At 41.3% G+C, this 20,101-nt stretch overlaps 1 protein-coding gene across 1 annotated transcript in view; it reads right to left on the reverse strand.

The window, feature by feature from the left end:
• Positions 1-11,086: 11,086 nt before the first annotated feature.
• The window catches only part of ATP1B4 (ATPase Na+/K+ transporting family member beta 4), a 22,708-nt gene continuing 13,693 nt past the window's right edge, over positions 11,087-20,101 (reverse strand). The window contains exons 7-8 of the mRNA XM_040628467.1: positions 16,917-17,012; positions 11,087-16,171 (exon numbers count right to left, since the gene is read on the reverse strand). Coding sequence (XP_040484401.1) covers positions 16,010-16,171; positions 16,917-17,012 — 258 coding nt within the window. The 3' untranslated portion in view covers positions 11,087-16,009. The remainder of the gene's footprint in view (positions 16,172-16,916; positions 17,013-20,101) is intronic.

The raw sequence follows: 20,101 nt of genomic DNA on the forward strand, positions 1-20,101 counted from the left end.
CTTCCTTCCTTCCTTCCTTCCTTCCTTCCTTCCTTCCTTCCTTCCTTCTTTCCTCCTAGCTACATTTCCCAGGACTCTTTGTCTTTTTACTTTAAAAAATTTTTTATTTACAATTCAATTTAATTAATATATAGTGTATTATTAGTTTCAGGGGTAGAGTTTAGTGATTCATCAGTTGCATGTAACACCCAGTGCTCATTACAGCAAGTGCCCTTCTTAATGCCCATCACCCCATTATCCCTTCCCCCCAACCCACTTCCCCTCCAGCAACCCTCAGTTTTCCTACAGTTAAGAGTCTCTTATGGTTTGTCTCCCTCTCTGATTTCGTCTTATTTTATTTTTCCCTCCTTTCCTCTATGTTCATCTGTTTTGTTTCTTAAATTCCACATATAAGTGAAATCATATGATATTTGTCTTTCTCTGACTGACTTATTTTGCTTAGCATAATACCCTCTAGTTCCATCTATGGCAAATGGCAAGATTTCGTTCTTTTTGAAGGCTGAGTAATATTCCTCTGTGTGTGTGTGTGTGTGTGTGTGTGTGTGTGTGTGCCACTTCTTTATCCATTCATCTGTCAATGGACATCTGGGCTCTTTCCATATTTTAACTATTGTGGACATTGCTGCTATAAACATTGGGGGAATTTGCCTTCCTTTATGTTTCCAGTTAGGGTAAGACACAATCGGGTTTATTGTGGGAGATTTGGAGGACCAAAGTGAAGCGGTGGCCATTTTGTAGCTTGAACATATTGGGCTTTTTTCATTGATTCACCTTATTGACACAAGGCAGCAGCTGGGTTTGGAACTGTTCCGCCTTCTGCTGGATCCTCCTTTGGCTCCTCTGACTCCTGGGCCAGGTGCGTGGATTTAGTTCTGTGATGAGGTGTCTTGGCCTCTGCAGGGTACCCGTTCCATCAAGGTCAGAGGAAATAAGAACTGACGAAGGCTTCAGTCTATCCTCAGGGGTGCCAGCTCATGTTTGTGGGTACCACTGTGGTTTTATTCTCTCCCACTTTACATTATGTCCATCTTGCTTTCCTGATTTTCTACACTGTGGACTTCAAGTTTCAGCATCAGATGTAAAGATAACAGCTCTACAGAGACTCCTTAACCAGGTCCCACAATTGTACAAGGGAAAATCTCTATAGCAAATCCCTTATAAATTAATGTATACATCTGTGCACATGTGCGTGCACACACACACACACACACACACGCAGTAGTTCTACTACTTTGATTGAAGCCTGACTGACACACTTTGAAGTAAAACTTAACAGAAAAGATGGTAGATTCCACTACTGGCCAAGATGACATACTAGGGACTGGATTTACTCTCCCACCAGAAAAAAAAAAAATTTTTTTAATGGACAAAAGATATGAAATAACAGTTTTAAAGCCATTGGCCGTTAAGTAATAAAGGACAGTGATCCCTGAGAAATGAGGTGAACCCCATGTTTGTGTAGTATACTGTCTGGAGTGAGTGTCCAGGCCATGGTGTAAGGAGAGGGAAACCAGGTGGAACCTGAAAAACTGAGGAGATGGAGTGGAGAATCTGGGGAGACTGTGGCAGCTGGAGTTTGCAAGACAGAGTACTAGATAGGAGAGATGTATAGAGAGAGGACTCCGCAGACCTAGAGCATGTCCCCCCCAGCACTAATATGCACGTACATCAGAGGAAACTACCCAAGGCTAAGGAATTAACCACACAAAAGGATTGGAGCACAGACAGAACTATACTGAACTATACACTTAAAAATAGTTAGGATTTTTTTAAAAGATTGCTTATTTATTTATTTGACAGAGAGAGAGAGAGCACAAGCAGGCAGAGTGGCAGGCAGAGGGAGAGAAAGAAGCGGGCTCCCCACTGAGCAGGGAGCCTACCATGGGGCTCGATCCCAGGACCCTGGGATCATGACCTAAGCCAAAGGCAGGCACTTAACTGAATGAGCCACCCAGGTGCCCCTCAAAATGGTTAGGAGGTAAATTTTATGTTTGTGTATTTTTTACCACAATAAAAAACTATACTAAAGAAATAGAAATGGGCAAAGAGATTTTTTGCAAAAATGTTTATTGCTATATAATTTGTAATATCAACCAAAAAAGGTAGTGACTTTAATCACAATTTGGAATTGGTTAAATACATTTTGATGCGTCCATACTCTGAATAGTACATAATACTATTTAGTTATGAAAAGTCATGTTGCAAAAAAAAAAAGGTGCTTGGTTAAGGCTAAGAATAGCAATGTAGTGTGGTGTTTATAATATAGGCAGAAGAAAAATGTATGATGATAGCACAAAGATGAAAATGGAAGTATATTGTTGCGAATTTCCTACACTATATGAGAAGTGGTACAATATGACTTCGAGGTAGACAGTGATATGTTAAAAATATCTACTACGAACCCTAAAGCAATGTCTAAAAAAAACCCCAAACAAATAAACCAAGCAATATAGCTAATAAATCAAAGGGGATAAAGGGGAATCATTTTTAAAACCCAATTCATTCAAATAGAAGGCAGAAAAAAGAAGAAGGGAGAAACAATGAACAAACAAGACAAACAGAAAATGAAGAGCAAGATGATAGATTTAAATACAATGCATATCAATAGTCGTGTTATTTATAAATAGTCTAAACAATTCAAGTAACTGGTAGAGATTGTCAGGATAAGAAAAAACCTGAGACCCAACTATGTGTGGTCTACAATAAACCCACCTTAGATAATAAAGACACAAATAGGCTAAAGTATAAGAATAGAAAAAAAAAATACATTCTGCTAACACCAATCGAAGTAAAGCTGAAATGGTGACTTTAATTTCAAACAAAGTAGGTAGCAGAGCAGCAAACACAAAGAAGACTTGAAAAGTGTGATCAATAAAAAAATATGATTAATCAACTTGACTTAATTGATATTTATAGAACACTATACCTACACACATCACAATACGTATTTCAGGTGATAATTTGCCAAAATAGACAATATTCTGAGTTATAAAACAAGTCGATATATTTAAAATCATTTAGATAATATGAAGTATGTTGTCTTACTGCAATGGAAAATTAAATTAGAAATCAATAACAGAAAGATATCTGTAAATCCCCAAATATTTGGAAACTAAATAATGCCACTTCTAAATATTTCTTGAGTTAAAGAAGAAATCAAATGGGAAATTAGAAAGTGTTTTGAAGGGAATTAAAATAAAAACACAATATATCAGAATTATTGAGGTGTAGCTGAAGCATAAGCTTATTAGAGGAAAATTTAAACATGTTTAAATGTATTGTTTAAATCTAAACATACTTGGAAATTTATAGAACTAAATGCTTACATTAGAAAAGAAAAAAAAAAAAGAAAAGAAGAAAGGTCCAATTGAATGACCTGAGTTTCCACTTTAAGAAACCAAAAATGTAAGGGCTAATTAAATGCAAAATAATTTTTGAAAATTAGAACAGGAATCAATGAGGTAGAAAACAGTAAAACAATAGAGGAAAACCAGTGAAATCTAAAGCTGGTCTTTAAGGAAATCAGTGAAATTGATAAACCTCCAGGCAGACTCATTAGGGAAAAAAAGTGAAAAGATACAAATTACCAATATAAGGAATGAAAGACAATACATCACTACAGATTCATACAGACATTAAAAGGCTTATAAGGAAATATTATGACAACTTTATGCCACAAAAATATCAATCCAGAGTATATTTTCACATATCAAGATATATCTTTTCCTCTAAATCTGGATTTGAACATCGTCGTTGGTGTTCCAGTTTGGGTTCTCCAGAAACAGATGCTGAAATGGAGCGAGGGTGTCAGATGTTCGTCAGGGATCAACACCCACGAAAGGCGGATGAAGTAGGATTGGGCCAGTGGAGAAGCTGAAAGGTGATATGGGCCAAACAGAGACTGGTGGCCCGGCAAAGAAAGGGCTTTGGAATGAATATTGCCGATCAGCGTGGCCCCATGTCAAACTCAGTTACACATGTGGGCTGCCCCAGGAAGGGTGTAACTTGGGCGGAGAGAGACTGCAGCTGAGGCATGCCCTGAGAACGCTGACAGCTACCTCGGGTCGCTGCCCTTCTCAGAGCTGAGCAGCAACTTTTTCCTGGAAGAGGCAGCTAGGTAGTATATGTCATTGTCTACCACAATATACCACTTGTGCCACTGGGATACATTTCTTTCTGTATATTTGGGGGACAGATTCTACAGGACTCTATAAGGTCTTTTCTCCTGAGGGGAAACTTAGAAGAGAGAGGTCAGTGTTACAAACTACAGGCAACGCTGCAGACGTTGGTCTTGGGTTCACAATTGATAGTCATCACCTCCTTCCTCTACTATCCATTTTAAATCCCATTTACCCCCCAGTTACCACCTCTGTTGTCTCAGTGGCTTACCTAGTGGTATGACCCAGACCTTTGTCCTTGAGTGGCCTCAATCTCCTCACCACCTCCTTCTCAGTTCAAGGTTGCTCTACCTGTCCATTCATAGTCATAACTGGGAAAGGTAGTACCTAGAAATATTCAAGTGGATCACCTGGTTGCACACACATACCTGTAGGGAAATGGATCAACCCTGGCACCCTGGCAACCTTCATATATCTGTGTAAGCTGCATAGGCAAGGCTCAACTGGTTCGACCTAAGTCTTGGCAGAACACCCTGTGATCCTCCTGGGAACACGGCAAGATAGCAATCTTGTGAGGAGCTGTCGCAAGGCTATTTCTCATAAGCTTCCCTATCTTGCAAGAGGATGCCACAAATCAGGTTCTTATCTACCTCCCTGGTTCCAGTGAGGCCTGGACTATCTGCCTTGGCTTGCTCAGCATGTAGATAAAGGCTCCAACACTTCTTAGCTGTAGTCTAGAATTGGTTCCTCCACAAGGGAGTGATCTATCAGTCTATTATCTGACCCCTGTGGTTCAGCTGTCATCCTGTGGGATTAGAGATGTGGGATCTGACACTGTGCTGATCTTGCTTATGCCATCTATGTAAGTAACAAAGTGTGTGTATCTATTTGGGCTTTTCTCCTTACTGGACAGTTCTCTGACAGAATAGTAATCCAACCTAGCGGCTGCTTCTGCTTAGAGACTACTTGATCCTCCAATCATTCCTCCCTGTTCCCATTGTCCAATAGTAGCCCTATCTCCTGATAGTCAGGGTCAACTGACCAAGTTAAAATGGTGACTCCTCTCCTTGCCTGCTGGACCCTCGACACAAGGAGATCAAAATGCCCAGGTGGCAGCCACAAATTATAGCTCAATATGAACCTTTTACTCTCTATTGGATAGAGCAGTGATTCTCGACTTGGGGCACTTCGGTCTCCCAGAAAACATTTGGAAATATCTGGAGACATTTTTGTTCATCGCAGCTGGGAAGACCGTGCTACTGGCGTCTAGCCAGGGATGCTGTTAAATATCCTATAATGTACAGGACAGCCCCTGCAAAGAAAGAATTATCTAGCCCCGCATGTCATTAGTGGCAAAGTTGAGAAACCCTAGGCTAGAGTGAGCTCCCTTCAGGGCTAGCACCTCTAACCCTAGAAAGTTCAGAATTGCAGGGACGGCAAACATAAAATTCCCCAGATGTGTCCTTGGAAGTGATGGTACGTGTGGCTATTCCTGCTTCCACTCCTTGGCTCCTGAACCCATGTATCCTACTTGAGGGTACACACAATATAAAAATGTTTAATTCAATGAATTTAATGTATTCTGGAGAACAGCATCCTGTCCTCACAAAGTATTTATTTACTTTGAGTTGGTGTTTCAGCTGTTCCTCAGCAGGCAATTCCATTACTTTGTCAGGATATCAGCTTTCCAGGGGGTGTCATATATTACAGAACCAGTAGATCCCATCATCATAGGCCCATTCTTATATCTCCTTTGCTGTAAAATACATCTCCTGGCTTAATGCAATGTTATGTAATATGACATGCCAATTGATCAAATACTCTGTAAGATCTCAGAGAGCAATGTTGACTGGGACCTTGTGATTAAGAAAGGCAAACCCATACGAGGAATAGACATCCACTGCTGTGAAAACAAACTGGTGGTACGTCCAGGAGTGACGTGGCTCATTGTAGTCAATTTGTCACCAAATGGTCAGTGGGACACATAGAGTGATGATGCCATACCAGATGCTCCCTGTTGGTCTAATTTGTTGGTAGGTTAGAGATTCAGAGGTAGCAATAGCCAGACCAGTCTTGGTAAGTATGAATCCATGCTGTTGGGCCCATCTTTAGTCTCCACCTCTGCCATTAAGGCCACCTTGTTCATGTGCTCAACGTGCTAGCACCAAAGGGATGGGCTGATGTCAGCTGACCAAGTAATTTTGTTTACCTGGTTTTTTAGGACCTCTTCCATGGTAGACACTGTCTAGTGAGCATTAACAAGTGATACAAAGATCTTCGTACTTTGTAAGCTTCGCCATATGTTTATCCACATCCCAAACTCTTTTGCCTGCAATTTTCTAGTCATTTTCCTTCCAGGTTCCTAATCAGAGGGCCAGGCCACGAACCCTTTGCCCATAAATCTGTAATCATCTAATCTTAGAAAAAAAAGTCATTGGGGCACCTGGGTGGCTCAGTCAGTTGAGCATCCAACTCTTGGTTTTGGCTCAGCATGATCAAGTCCTATGTGGGGCTCTGTGCTTGGTGGGGAGTCTACTTGAGATTCTCTCTCTCCCTGTCCCTCTGCCACTCACCCTGCACTCTCTCTCTCAAATAAATAAATAAATCTTGAAAAAGGTCATTATAAATATATTTAACATCCTCAATAAAGTACAGAAGGATTGAACATAATAAGTAGAGATGTGGGAAATATAAAAAGGAACCAAATCAGACTTGTGGAAATGAAAACTACAATATCTGAGATCAAATAAGCACTGTATTTTTGATTAATGATAGATTTCCAGTTGTAGAGGAAAATAGTAGTGTATCTGAAGATATAACAATAGAAAATCATTGAAATGAAATGCAGATAGAAAATGAATGAAAAAAGATCAGTGTATCAATGAATTATGGGAAAATTTCAAGCAACCCAATATTATATGTATTCAGAGTCCCTGAAGGAGAGGATGAGGTGGGAGTGATAGCCAAAAGAATATTTGAAGAGGAAATAATAGCTCAGTTATTTCCAAATTTTAGGAAGTCTACAGATCCAAGAAGATCAATGAACTCTCAGCACAAGGAGCATGAAAACTGTGCCAAGCACATAATATCAGATTGCTTAGAAATAGTGATAAAGAGAAAATCTTACAAACAGTGAGGGGAAGGGACGCCTGGGTGGCTCAGTCAGTTAAGCATCTGCCTTCGGCTCAGGTCATGATCCCAGGTCCTACTATCAAGTCCTGCATCCAGTTCCTTGCTCAGCAGGGAGCCTACTTCTCCCTCTGCCTGCCGCTCCCCCTCCTTTTGCACATACTCTCTCTCTCTCTGACAAATAAATAAAATCTTAAAAAATAATAATAAAACAAAAACAATGAGGGAAAAAAATATGTATAAAGGTTAACATCAGATTTCTTGGAGAAACAAGCCAGAAGACAGTGAAGCAATATCTTTAAAGAAGTAAAAGAAAACACTTTTAATCAAGAATTCTTTTTTTAAAAGTAGGTTCCAAGCCCAGTATGGAGCCCAACGTGGGGCTTGAACTCACAACCCTGAGATTAAGACCTAAGCTGAGATCAACAGTCGGATGCTTACCCCACTGAGCCACCCAGGTGCCCCTCCCAATCAAGAATTCTATACTCATCAACATATTTTTCAAAAAGAAAGACAAAAATGAAGACTTTCAGGCATACAAAGGCTGAAAAAAACCATCACCAGCAGTTCCGCACCACTGAACGTGTTAAAGGATATTTTTCAAGCAGAATGAAAGTGATGCTATTTGGAAACCTGGATCTACACAAAGGAATAAAGAGCCCTGGAAATGGTAACTACATGATTAAATAGATAAGATTCTTTTTCTTATTATTTAAATCTCTTTTTAAAACAATTAATTGTTTAAATAAAAATAATAATGTGTTGTGGGACTTATGATATGTGAATAAGTAAGTAAAATGTATGATAACAGTAGCCAAAGGTCTGGATGGGGAAAATGGAAGTATACTATGGTAAGGTTCATATACAATACATGAAATGGTATAATAGAACTTGAAGATAGACTGTGATGTTAAAGATGTAAACTCTAATCCAGTGGTTCTCAGTCAGGGGTGATTTTGGTCCCCGGAGGACATTCAACAATGTCTGGAGACATGTTTGGTTTCCAAAACTGATATTTATTGGATAGAGGCCAGGAATGGTGCAAAATGCATAGGGCAGTCCCCAAAACAATTACCTGGCCCCAAATGTCAACAAGGCTGAGAAAAAACTGCTATAAATCCTAAAGCATGCATTGAAATAGAACCTTTCTTGCAGAAATTAACAAGCAGATCCAAAAGTTTAAATAGAAGTTAAAAGGAAAAAAATCCAAAAAAGGTCTTTAAAAAGAAGAACAAAGTTGGAAGATTCATACTTCCCAAACACAACTTGCTACAAAGCTATAGTAATTAAAAGATTGCAGTAACTCAAGGGGTGCCTGGGTGGCTCAGTCAGTGAAGCGTCTGCCCTCAGCTCAGGTCCTGGAATTGAGCCCTGCGTCTCCCCACTCAGCAGGGAGCCTGCTTCTCCCTCTGCCCATTGCTCCCCCTGCTTGTGCTCTCTTGCTCTCTCTGTCAAATAAATAAATAAATCTTAAAAAAAAAAAAAGACTGTGGTAACTCAAAGTGGTCATAGATCTAAATGTACCAGCAGAAGCTCTAAAACACCTAGGAGAAAACATAAGAGTAAACTTCATGACCTTGAGTTAGGGAAGAGTTTCTTAGATATGAGACCAAAAGCACAAGCAACCAAAGAAAAAATATATAAATTGTTCTTCACCCAAATCAAAAACTTTTTCACTTCAAAGGATTCTATCAAGAACTTGAAAGGACAACCCATAAAATGGGAGAAAATTTATGTAAATCTTATACTTGATAAGGGTCTAATATCCAGACCATAAATAGCTCTAACAAAAATAGTAAAAAGACAACTGAACTAAAAATGAGCACAGAATCTGAACAGATAGCTCTCCAAAAAAAATATACAAATGGTCAATGAGCACATGAAAAAAATATTCAATATCATCAGTCATCAGGGAAATGCAAAACGTAAATCAAAATCACAATGAGATGCCACTGCATAACCGGTGGGATGACTATAATTGAAAAAATGGACAGTAACAAGTGTAGGCAAGGATATAGAGAAATTGGAACTTGCATTTACTGCTGGTGGGACTGTAAAATGGTGCAGCTGCTTTGGAAAACAGCCTGGCAGTTCCTCTAAAAGTTAAACAAGAGGTTGCCATATGACCCAGAAATTTCTCTCCCTCTGTCTATAGATGAATAGATAGGTGGATAGATAGATAGTCATATGGGTGGATGGATACATACATACATACATACATAGATATTCTCATTCCCATTAGCAATCACTCTCTATTCCACCCCCCTCCAGCCCCTCCCTGGCAACTGCTGCTATGTTTGGTGTCTTTATGGATTTGCCTATTCTGGACATGCCATATAAATGGGATCATGTATGTGGCCTTTTGTTTCTGGCTTCTTTTACTTAGCATAATGTTTTGAGGTTTGTCCATGCTATAGCATGGATCTGTTCATAGCTTTTATAGCTGAATAATATCCCATTATATGGCTATGCCATACTTTTATTCATTCATTAGTTGATGGACATTGAGTTATTTCCACTTTTTGTTTATTATGAATAATGCTGCTATGAACATTCGAGTACATGCTTTTGGGGGGACTTATGTTTTCAGCGATCTTTGGTGTATATCTAGGAGTGGAATTTCTGGGTCATATGGTAAACTCTATGTTTAACCTTTTGAAGAACTGCCAAACTGTTTTTCCAAAGTGGCTTCACCATTTTACGTTATCTCCAGCCGTTTATGAGGGTTCTAATTTCTCCACATCCTCAACAACACTTGTTATTGTCCTTTCTTTTAATAGCCATTGTAGTGGATGTGAAATGGTCTCTTATTGTGGTTTTGATTTGCACTTCCCTAATGACTAATAATGTTTAACATCTTTTCATATACTTATTAGTCATTTGTGTATCTCTTTTGGAGAAATATCTATTTAGACTCTTTGCACACTTTTGTATTTAAGAAACTATTGTTTAATCCAAGGTCACAAAGATTTATGTCTATATTTCTTCTAAGAGTTTTATAATTTTTGCTCTTTTTTTTTTTTTAAAGATTTTATTTATTTATTTGACAGAGACAGAGACAGCCAGCGAGAGAGGGAACACAAGCAGGGGGAGTGGGAGAGGAAGAAGCAGGCTCATACCGGAGGAGCCTGATGTGGGGCTCGATCCCACAACGCCGGGATCACGCCCTGAGCCGAAGGCAGACGCTTAACCGCTGTGCCACCCAGGCGCCCCTATAATTTTTGCTCTTAAATTTAGATCTTTGATCCATTCAGGGTTAATTTTTGTATATGGTGTGAGGTAAGGGTCCAAATTAACATTTTTACATGTGGATTGTCCCAGCACCATTTGTTGAAGAGACTATTCTTTGACTATTGAATGGATGTAGCACTGTTTTCAAAAATCAACTGGCCATAGATGTATGGGTTTATTTTTGAAATTTCAGTTCTATTCCATTGTTCTGTATGTCTATCCTTATGACAGTACCACACTGTTTTAATTACTCCAGTGTTGTAGTAAGTTTTGAAATTGGGATGTATGAGTCTTCCAGATTTGTTCTTCTTTTTCAAAATTATTTTGGCTTTTCCCGAGTCCCTTACATTTCCAAGTTAATTTTTGGATTACCATATCAATTTCTCGGGGAAAAAAGGAAGTTGGATTTTGAAAGGATTGTATTGAATATGTAGATCAATTTGGAAAGTATTGCCATTTTAGCAATATTAATCCTCTAATCCATGAACATGGGTCTTTCCATTTATTTAGCTCTTTTATTTCAACAATGCTATGTAGTTTTCAGTGCACAAGTCTTGCATTTCTTTTGTTACTCTTTTCCTAAGTATTTTGTTTTTTATGCAATTGTAAATGGAATTGTTTTGTTAATTTCTTTTTTTTAATTGTTCACTGCTATTGTATAGAAAGACAACTGATTTTTGTATACTGATCTTTTATCTTGCAGTGTTGGTGAACTTGTTTATTAGCTGTAATAGTCTTTTAGTAGATTCCTTAGGATTTTCTATATTCGAGACGATATCATCAGCTGGAGGATTAGAGGGGGAAAGGATGTCACCCTTATCCTGATTCTCATTTATGAACATGTTTGTCCTTGATGGAAGACAAATACTTTTCTGATTCAAGTTAACTGTATTACGAAGGTCGTATCATTCTGTTCTGGAAAGAAAATGTCTTATGGAAGCCAGACATTTAATGCAGAGTTGAATTGTAGAATGTTTTTTGGTAAAGATAAAGTGGAATAAATCAAGGCAGCTTCTTTCTCTCTCTCTTCGCCCTCCCTTTCTTTCAAGTGAAAGATGTCAACAAAATGCTGGGGTAGAGTGAAAGGACTGTTCTTTGGAGATCATAATGTTAAAATTTTGAAAAGATTTTAGTTTAAAAGTTCAGATACAACCATAAACAGGTGTAGGATTACCTCCCTACAAGATCACCTTGGGCTAGCTTAGTCCTTCAACAAGGTCACCACTCCTCTCAAGGCAGTCAGCTGTACATGACTCAGTCTTTCTGGGTTGTGGGAGTCACTTCCTATGCCTGTCCCTTGGGGGTCTAGGGAAGGTAAGAGTTTAGCTTATACTAGCCTGGGTTATTGTGCTTTTCTCTGTGGTTCCCCGCATCTGCACATTTATAAGTAATCTTTTTGGAAATAACCCCCCTTCCAATTATTGCATTTTGTCAGGTGTGCTATTTTTTGTTGCAACCCTGGTTGATGTTATGGCCATACAGGAGCCTGCACAAAGTACATCCTGCCAGACTGAGAGCCTATCATATCCTTCTTAAGCCTTTTAGATCTTCCTATCAGCGTTTCTAGCCCTTCTAGCCTGCAACTAAAGAACTTTGTGAAGTAAGCAGGGCTATTCAGTCTTTCAACTCCTTTTTCCTCGCCCTTTGCCTCCATCCATCCTGCCCTTCCTCCCCACCACCACACACATCGAAACCTCTGTTTTCTGCCTAGATAAAAGCACAGTGTAAATCACACTTCTGCATGACTTGGCTAAATTACTCAATCATGTTTGAGTATTTTAAGAGGAAATTAGTAAGGAAAATGAATCTGACAAAGAGCCAAATAGGGGAAATGTATTGGGATCACAGACCTCACCCCAATCAAACCATATAAACCTAGTAGACCTTGGGCCAGGGCAGCTTCCCAAGAAAGAAGGGATTTCTACAGCAGCTTAGTCTCTTGAGTCAAACAAGGGAGTGGAAATATTTCTGTCTTTAATTGCAATTACCATTAGAGATTTGCTCTGGGAAATCATTTGTGACCAGATGTGCCCTAAGTCACTTAGCCAGGCTTTCATCAAGCAATTGAAGCTTCTCTTTGGCTTTTGGCTCCTTCTCCCAACCTCAAAGTTTCTCTTGGTGTTCTTTTCATACACAAACAAATGGAACAATTTATACCAAGACTCGATGAAGAAAGGAAGTTTGCTCTGACGAAACAGTCTTCCGAAAAGCCAGAGTGTAGAGACTACAAAAGGAAAAATGCTCCGAAATGAAACAACTTTTAGTTTCATCCTCCTGTGGTTAAACCCCAAGAGTCAAAAAAAAAAAAAAAAGGTAGGGGGAAGCAGAAGAAAAAGGTTTTAAACTAATAAGCTGTCAATTGTCAAGTTTTCCACCCACATGACTGCCCAGTATTCCTGTGGGAAAATCAGTGGTACCGTCTAGAAAGAGAAAACCATACACTTCTTTTTTATTTCAATTTATTGTTGTCAACAATTCCTCAATACAATAATAATGTTTTCTACATGAAGAGTCCCAGCAAATAGATGCCTAAGAAAAGTTACTTTAGGATAATGATTTCAGAGGGGTGAGAAATCATAAATCTAGCATGGACAAAACCACGAAGGCATTTGGAAGTAGTAATTCTCATTGACAATCAAGTAAAACCAAGTGCATTGCAACAGATGGTATACAGATCAAATCCCGGTGTGAAACGGTAGGGGGGGAAGATTTAAATTAATCCACCGGAAGTTTATTGAACTGTCAGAATTCCATTTTAGTGAGTATATATTATAATATCCAGTTCTGCGTGATAACGCTATTTTTTCACGTCCCATCCGACAACCCAAACCATCCTAGTACTATTCAATACTGCTTGGAAACTGTGGATACAATGGATTCCACTGAATGAGAAATACTGTACGACAAAGGATTCATAATTCCTTGTCTGTGTAATAGTCAACGCATTTAACAGGATAATGTATTATGTATAAAATATAGCACCAGTAGTTGAATTCCTGTGAAATGTTAACTATTCTAACTCAAATTTGACATATGTTTCAAAATGTTTGGGGTATCATCCATTGATTTTTAAAAAGATGGTACTTCCTGGTAAGCAGCAGCTCAGAGTAGAAAGAGCACTGGACCTGGAGTCAGATGCAATGCAGGTTGTTTTCTCTAAACACTCTAGTATCCTTTCCAGATCTAATGTTCTATTATCTTTTACTACTGAAGTTTGAGAGTTTGATTATTTGAGGTAATCTTGAAATGGTTTTAAAGTTACCGTCTTCAGATATTTTGTTCTTTCTTTTTAAAGATTAGTTTTAGAAATGGAATTTGGTAAGAACAGGAGTTGGGAGGAGACAGTTTCACTGGTTTTTGTTTTTTTGTATTTTCCACAGATCTGCTGTCGAATATCTTTTATCACTTGTTAATAGAGGTCGGCTCCCCTCTACTCTGTTGACAAGGGTTGGAAAGCTGGAAGGAGATTCCCAAGAGCAGCCGCAGTGCTTTCTGCCACAAGCGAAAGAGAAAAACACTATCTGAGAGACTAGATTGGTGTGGTGTGTTTACATAACTGGCTCAAGTTCCCGAGGTTAAATAGCTTAGAATTTCTTAAGAGAGTTCACTTAAGCAAATGTTGCATTTGTTCTCAGATTTCCTTCTCCCCAACCTCACTTGTGTTTACATCTCCACATCGGTGTCTGACCAATAGGAATCGCAAGCTTTAAATTGATCACATCTTGCTCTCCAATCTTGCTTCTCTCTTGGATTCCCAGTCTTGATCAACAGTATCACCATCACACTGGTTCTAGCCAAGTTCAAAGCCTTGGAGCCATTCTTGATCCCCCTTGTCCCTCATTGCCCATTCCCCAGTCTTGCCCTCTCCAACCCACCCTTCACACTGTAGCTGCCAAAGTGCTCTTTCTAAAGTGCAAATATGATCGCAGAGCTTCCCCGCTTAAAATACTTTAATGACTCCTTTTCACATATTGGATCAAACTCAAAGTCCTCTTTCAGTACCCGTATACCTCTCTAGCCCAATCCCCTGCCCCTCGCGGCCATTCCTTGGAGCCCCTTACACTCCAGTTACACGAACTGCTCCCAGTTACCTAAACACACCGCGGTCTTTCGTGATTGTGACTTTGCATGTGAAATTTCCTCTGCTACATTCTCAGCTCAAGTTCGTTACTTTTCCTCGTGTTCCCACAGCATTTCCACCTACTAGTTGTGTATCTCGTCCTACTAGTTCACAGTTACTTCTTTGCTTGTTAGTCTTCACTACCAGACTGCCAGTTCCCTGTTTCGGGAGAAGATAAACATTATAGAGGAGATTCAGACTCTGGATGCTTCTAGGTGGCACTGAAGCTTACTTTGGACCCCGAGACACTAATGCAATTCTCTACGGCTCACTTTTTCTCCTTGTCCCAGCCCTCCCCCTGGTGGAGGTGTTAAGAAGCAGTGGAATGGTCGCATGGCCAAAGATAGACAAAGCAGCCTGGCTGATCCACAACCTGGATAAACATCTGTCCCACATCGTATTCTAGGCAAATGAAACGCTGGCAATGGGCCTTGGATTTGGGGTGGCCTGGCGGGAGCTTTCTGTCTTACTATGTATCAGTTGGCAGACCGTGATTTCAATCCCTAGAGCTGTAGCCAGGGCTCAACATGCCCATCCCGGATGGTCTTGAAGAACATTGTACTCCTGTCAAGCATATAGCCCAAGAATAATTCGCTGGTGGAGATCTTCCTTGTTTTCTCCTTTGCCTGAAGCTGAGACACACCCGTGTGCAGGAATGTTTGCCTTGGGATGATCACACCACAGAGCAAGGAATCCAATGCCAATCACATCCACATGGTAGGTATTCTCCCCAGTTGCTATGGACCCCACCTCCTCGAAAAAGTCATAGGAAAGGTGTTCATTTCTATTCCAGCACGATATCCAGTTAGCACTGCTTTCTGTCCCAGTTGAAGGTAACCTAGTCTTCAAATCAGTATTATTTAGTTGCCCATTTGAGGCAGCCAGTTCCTCAAACACCCTTGGATATAGAGTTCTCTAGGTATGGTAGCCCTAGGTGTATTCTGAGTTGGTCTGATTGGTGATTCCCGGGGAAGGAACTTGCCAGGCAGGTTAAGAAAAAAAATTTTTTTTAAATGTTATCAGCCTGGTTGGGAGGAATCTCACCTCTAAAAACAAAATTTTACAGAACACGATGAATTTAAAATCATCATAGAAATTCTCCTTCATGGCTCTTGTGAATTTTCTCAGATACTATGTTTACACTATGGTGAGACTTCTAGCAGCAATGGGTTTTAGTTTTAAGTGGGGGGAAAGGAAATTAACATCATCTATTTGTCATCAGGAGAGACTACCTTTAAAAAATCAATCCCACAATGTCATTTTATACATATGTCAAAGGCAAGGAAAGATGACCTGTTGTCTTAGGTGTCCATCTGGCTGTGTCCTGAGCGAAGAAAAAGAATTCAGGTACTACCAGGGGGTACATGAAATAAAACAGAAACAGAACTAGTGGGAGTGGTCCGCAAAGTTCTTAGGTTTCTATGTTCAGCGTAAAGATCACCCTACCCACAAAACGATCGTTGATGACATCATTTATGATGCCCTTGCCCTTCAGCTGGCACTGGACAGGCACTGCTTGGTTCTTCACCACATCTGTAAAGTGCATTGCCACCAGCGGGGAGGTGTAGTTAACCTGCAGGCGGAAGAACAGTGAATCCTAAGTGGGAGGAGCGGAGGGCGTGGCGTGGGTAACAGGATGCAAGTGAGCGGATACTCAGTGCAGGATGGGATAGCCTCCCGCAGCGAACTGGGTAAATCCCATGATGCCAAGGCACGAATGGCTTAAGCAACTGACATGCGCGCTCTCTGCCCTGGGACGGTGGGGAAATGACATGTTTCTCTCATAAGTCACTGTCAGATGTCTGACTGTCCTCTGGGGAAAATCAGTTCTAACTCTGTGTGATAGGAGTTTCTGGATATCAGACCACAAATGAAACCAGAACTAGTATCTTTCAAATGTCTATGCTAAAGGTGAAGCCTCACCCTATGACCCACCACCCACTGCCCCAAGGCTTCACCTGGGAGAAACAGGTAGGTGTGATTATTTGGGTGTCGTGGAGTGCAATGACAGTGATTTGTCTGCTCCTGGCTCTGCCACTATTAGCTGTGTGTGTTGGGCAAGTCACTTTCTCTCTCTGAACTCGAATTTCTCCATCTGTAAACTGGAGGAACTAGACTAGACCATGTCTGAATTACCTTCAGATACAGAAAGGAGTGGTTATACTAGGAATTGGTAGAGAGAGCTCCTGGTCTTGGCCAGCCGCGATTCACCCCACTGTTACTACATGAGGCTCCCTGATTCTCAGAGATTCTGGACAGCCGTGCCTCTGTCTCCGAGCCCTTTCTGACAGCAAAGACTGAAAAGGATACAGGCTTACATGAGTCAGTTTGCCGTAGTAAGGGTAGTAGCGAAGGTCAAAAGAAGCCGACTCTGGGTAGTAATTGATGGATCGGATGTCATTTTCATCGCCTCTCTGGAAGTAAAAGCAGGTATATGTGGGATGCTGGGTCCCTCGGTAGGTTGAAGCCTAAGGTCAAGGGGTCTGTGCCCCGGGGAAAATCACGATGTGACCCACAACCAAATGTCCCAGGAAGACCCATGAGAGCAGACTGGGGCATAGCTTACCCCACATCTATCCCCAGAGCATTTCCAGGGAGAGACTGTGCCTCGGTTTTCAGTTCAAGGAATATCGAATGGAAGGTCTGGACTCAGGAGGCCGAACGTGCTCGATATAGTTCTGTACCGGCTCCTGGGGACCCAGACAGAAGGGCTCTGGAGGGCTGGCAGTAGCTGGTGCTGCTCTAGCAAGAGGGCCTACCGTGCCAGCCCCTCTCCAAAAAAAAAAAAAAATCATCCTGGGCCTGGCACCCAGTCTTGGACGTTGAGGCAGGTAGAAGTTTGAACATGTTGAGTAAACCCCATGCTGCGACAACTTGCACACCGTGGGTTCAGTTCCATTGGAAGTCAGACCAGGTGCACAGGGGTCTGCTGCATAGGGACACAGCCTATAGTTTGGCCCACCGAAACTCAAGTCTCAGACCACCTTCTCTGTAGTGCTTAATTACAGGAGGTGAACTCAGGAGGATAAGCCAGAGGGAGCCAGGGCTGGAAAGATGAAATAAGTAAGTCTACCCTCATGATATCATGTCAGGTAGGGGACTGACCTTTCGCCTGTGCATTAGGCTTGCTCTATATAGCCGAGGTCTGGGGGCTAATAAGGGACGAACAGTGGATTACTACTAGCAAATCACTCACTGGGGTCATGTGATTACTTCTGTCAATATAGTGTAATCGTTCAGAGTATACTCTGAGCTGCTCTCCTTAATTTATTCTAGTGATTACCTTGTCCTGCTTCATTTTCACAAGTTGGTGTGGATTTTGACCAATTGATTATTATAGCATGTATAAAGACCCTTACTATTTCTTGTTTTCTTTTTAAAAGACAGTTCTCAGCAAGGTTCTGTGTAAGCGGAAAAACGAATGGCTTCCACTGGGGAACTCAAGCCAATTAATATACTAGTTTAAGACTGAGTCGGTCTTTATGATTTACTTAACGTATTCTTCTAGAAGGCAATGCAATTCACGTCTGTGAATAGTCAGTGCCACTCGTTTGTTGTCACGCCTCACGTGCACGTATATTTACACACACTCATGTCCATGTGAACGGAATGAATGTCCTTCCTACCTTGTTCACGGGGCAAACCACGGCCTGACCTTTCAACACTCACCTTCAGTGTCCCTACTGCTCCTTTCATAGCAGCTGTAATACGTGATTGCCCCGATTTCAGAGACAGAGTCCTAGTTATCTTGGCACCCCCAACACCTAGCGAAATACCTGGTATACTGTAAGTGATCGATAAATGTTTGCTGAATAAATGCGGCCTTCTGCTGCTTTCGGATCTGCCTCCATCGAGGCTGGAGTTTTGAGCTGTATTTCTAGCACTGAGAATGGGATCACTGGCTTCACACATTAGCGAGACAGCTGTCCGGTCTGGGGGGCGCAGTGCATGTTAGGAAACGGTGGGAGCTACAGCTTCCAGTCTGAGAAGCAAACCCAAGATCTAGGGCTTCTCGCTACAAAGTAGCTAATTGGTGCAGATGAGATAGGAGTTAATGGCCCTGGAAGGACTGTTAATTAGCATATTAATGGGGGTTCTGTTTATACTTCCCTTGTAGTCATTTGTTGTTGCAACACTCAGTGCCCCTGGTCATTGCTGCAAAAAGTGAAATTCTGTTTTAAAAGCAGGGACTAATGACTCTAATGAACGCTGTTGAGTTCAAAGAAACAAGTAATTAGAGCTAAAAGCAAAAGTGTAAACAGAATCCCAATTAATGACGGGGCACATTGTCGGTCCCTGCCGTGGCCCTTAGCCCGTTCATCCTTTGGCTTTCACAGGTATAAACCGGCGTGGACACACACACCCGCACGACACACAAACACACATGAATTAAATGCTTTCTGGCAGGAAGGAGGCCGGAAGGTACTAACCCTTTCCCTAACCCATGGCCAGTCATCCCTGGCGAAACCCTTGGAGGGGATGAACCATCTTTCTGCATAAAGCGATGTGCTACAATACTTACTCAAAAAGGCACTTTACCTGAACTTTGCAGGACACCTTCACGGGATCCCCAAGCTCAGGACGAAAGCCTACAATCTATCGAAAGAAAACCAGCGTTGTTGTTGTTGTTGTTGTTGTTGTTGTTGTTGTTGTTGTTAAACATCAAAAAGCAAAAGGCATTGAGCAGTAAAAATGGGGCTTTTCTATCCCCTCCCCCGTAAGCCACCCCTTCCTTAGGCATAAACTGAACCTATTTTGCCCTCTCAGGAATGTTACAAAAAGCCAAAAATGCCAAAATATCTCCAGAGCTGTGCAGCTCAGCCTACTCCTTGCTGTGTCTGTGCCTGATGTTCATACAATGGTAACTGCAGCAAGAGAACCCTGAAGCTACAAAGAACTTTCAGGTCTGAAGAGGGATGTGCCTGGTAAGGCTCCACCACACCGAAGGCATGGCAGGAGAGGAGGAAAATGTAGCTCTTATGATACAAGAATTGTCCCCCCCATCATGTCAGTCCCCTGTTCCAAACAGCTCAGGACCTCATTACTGACCCAGGGCATCAAAGGGCAGGTTAGGGCAGGAGAGAAGAGTGCAAATAGGAAATACTCAGGGAGAAAAGGGGATTATTGCTTGAAAGGTTTGTCCAGTTGTTTGTATTACTGATGCTGTCAGCGAAAGTGACCGGACGTGCAGCATGCGAAGACAGAGCCCAAGAGAAATGGAGTGGCCAGAGCCCTCCTACCCAGCTCCTCCACTTATTATCGCCGGAGTATCGAGGGCCAATATACCCGGTTCATCTTTAGAAGGATGCAGGGCTGTCCAGTAGAGTAGCCAAAAGTAGGGTCCTCCAAGCCAGAGCAGTTCTTCAGGAAGGAGCGCTTAAATTGGCAGGCCTTCTTGTCTTCATCCTCGTCGCCATCTTGGATGAAGTATTGCCCCGGGGGACAATCTACATTCATCTCCTCTTGAAGACTGTCGTTGTAACCTAAAGCGTGGGGGGGGGGG

Source organism: Ursus maritimus (assembly GCF_017311325.1).
Source record: "Ursus maritimus isolate PB19 chromosome X unlocalized genomic scaffold, ASM1731132v1 scaffold_X1, whole genome shotgun sequence".
NCBI lineage: Eukaryota > Metazoa > Chordata > Mammalia > Carnivora > Ursidae > Ursus > Ursus maritimus.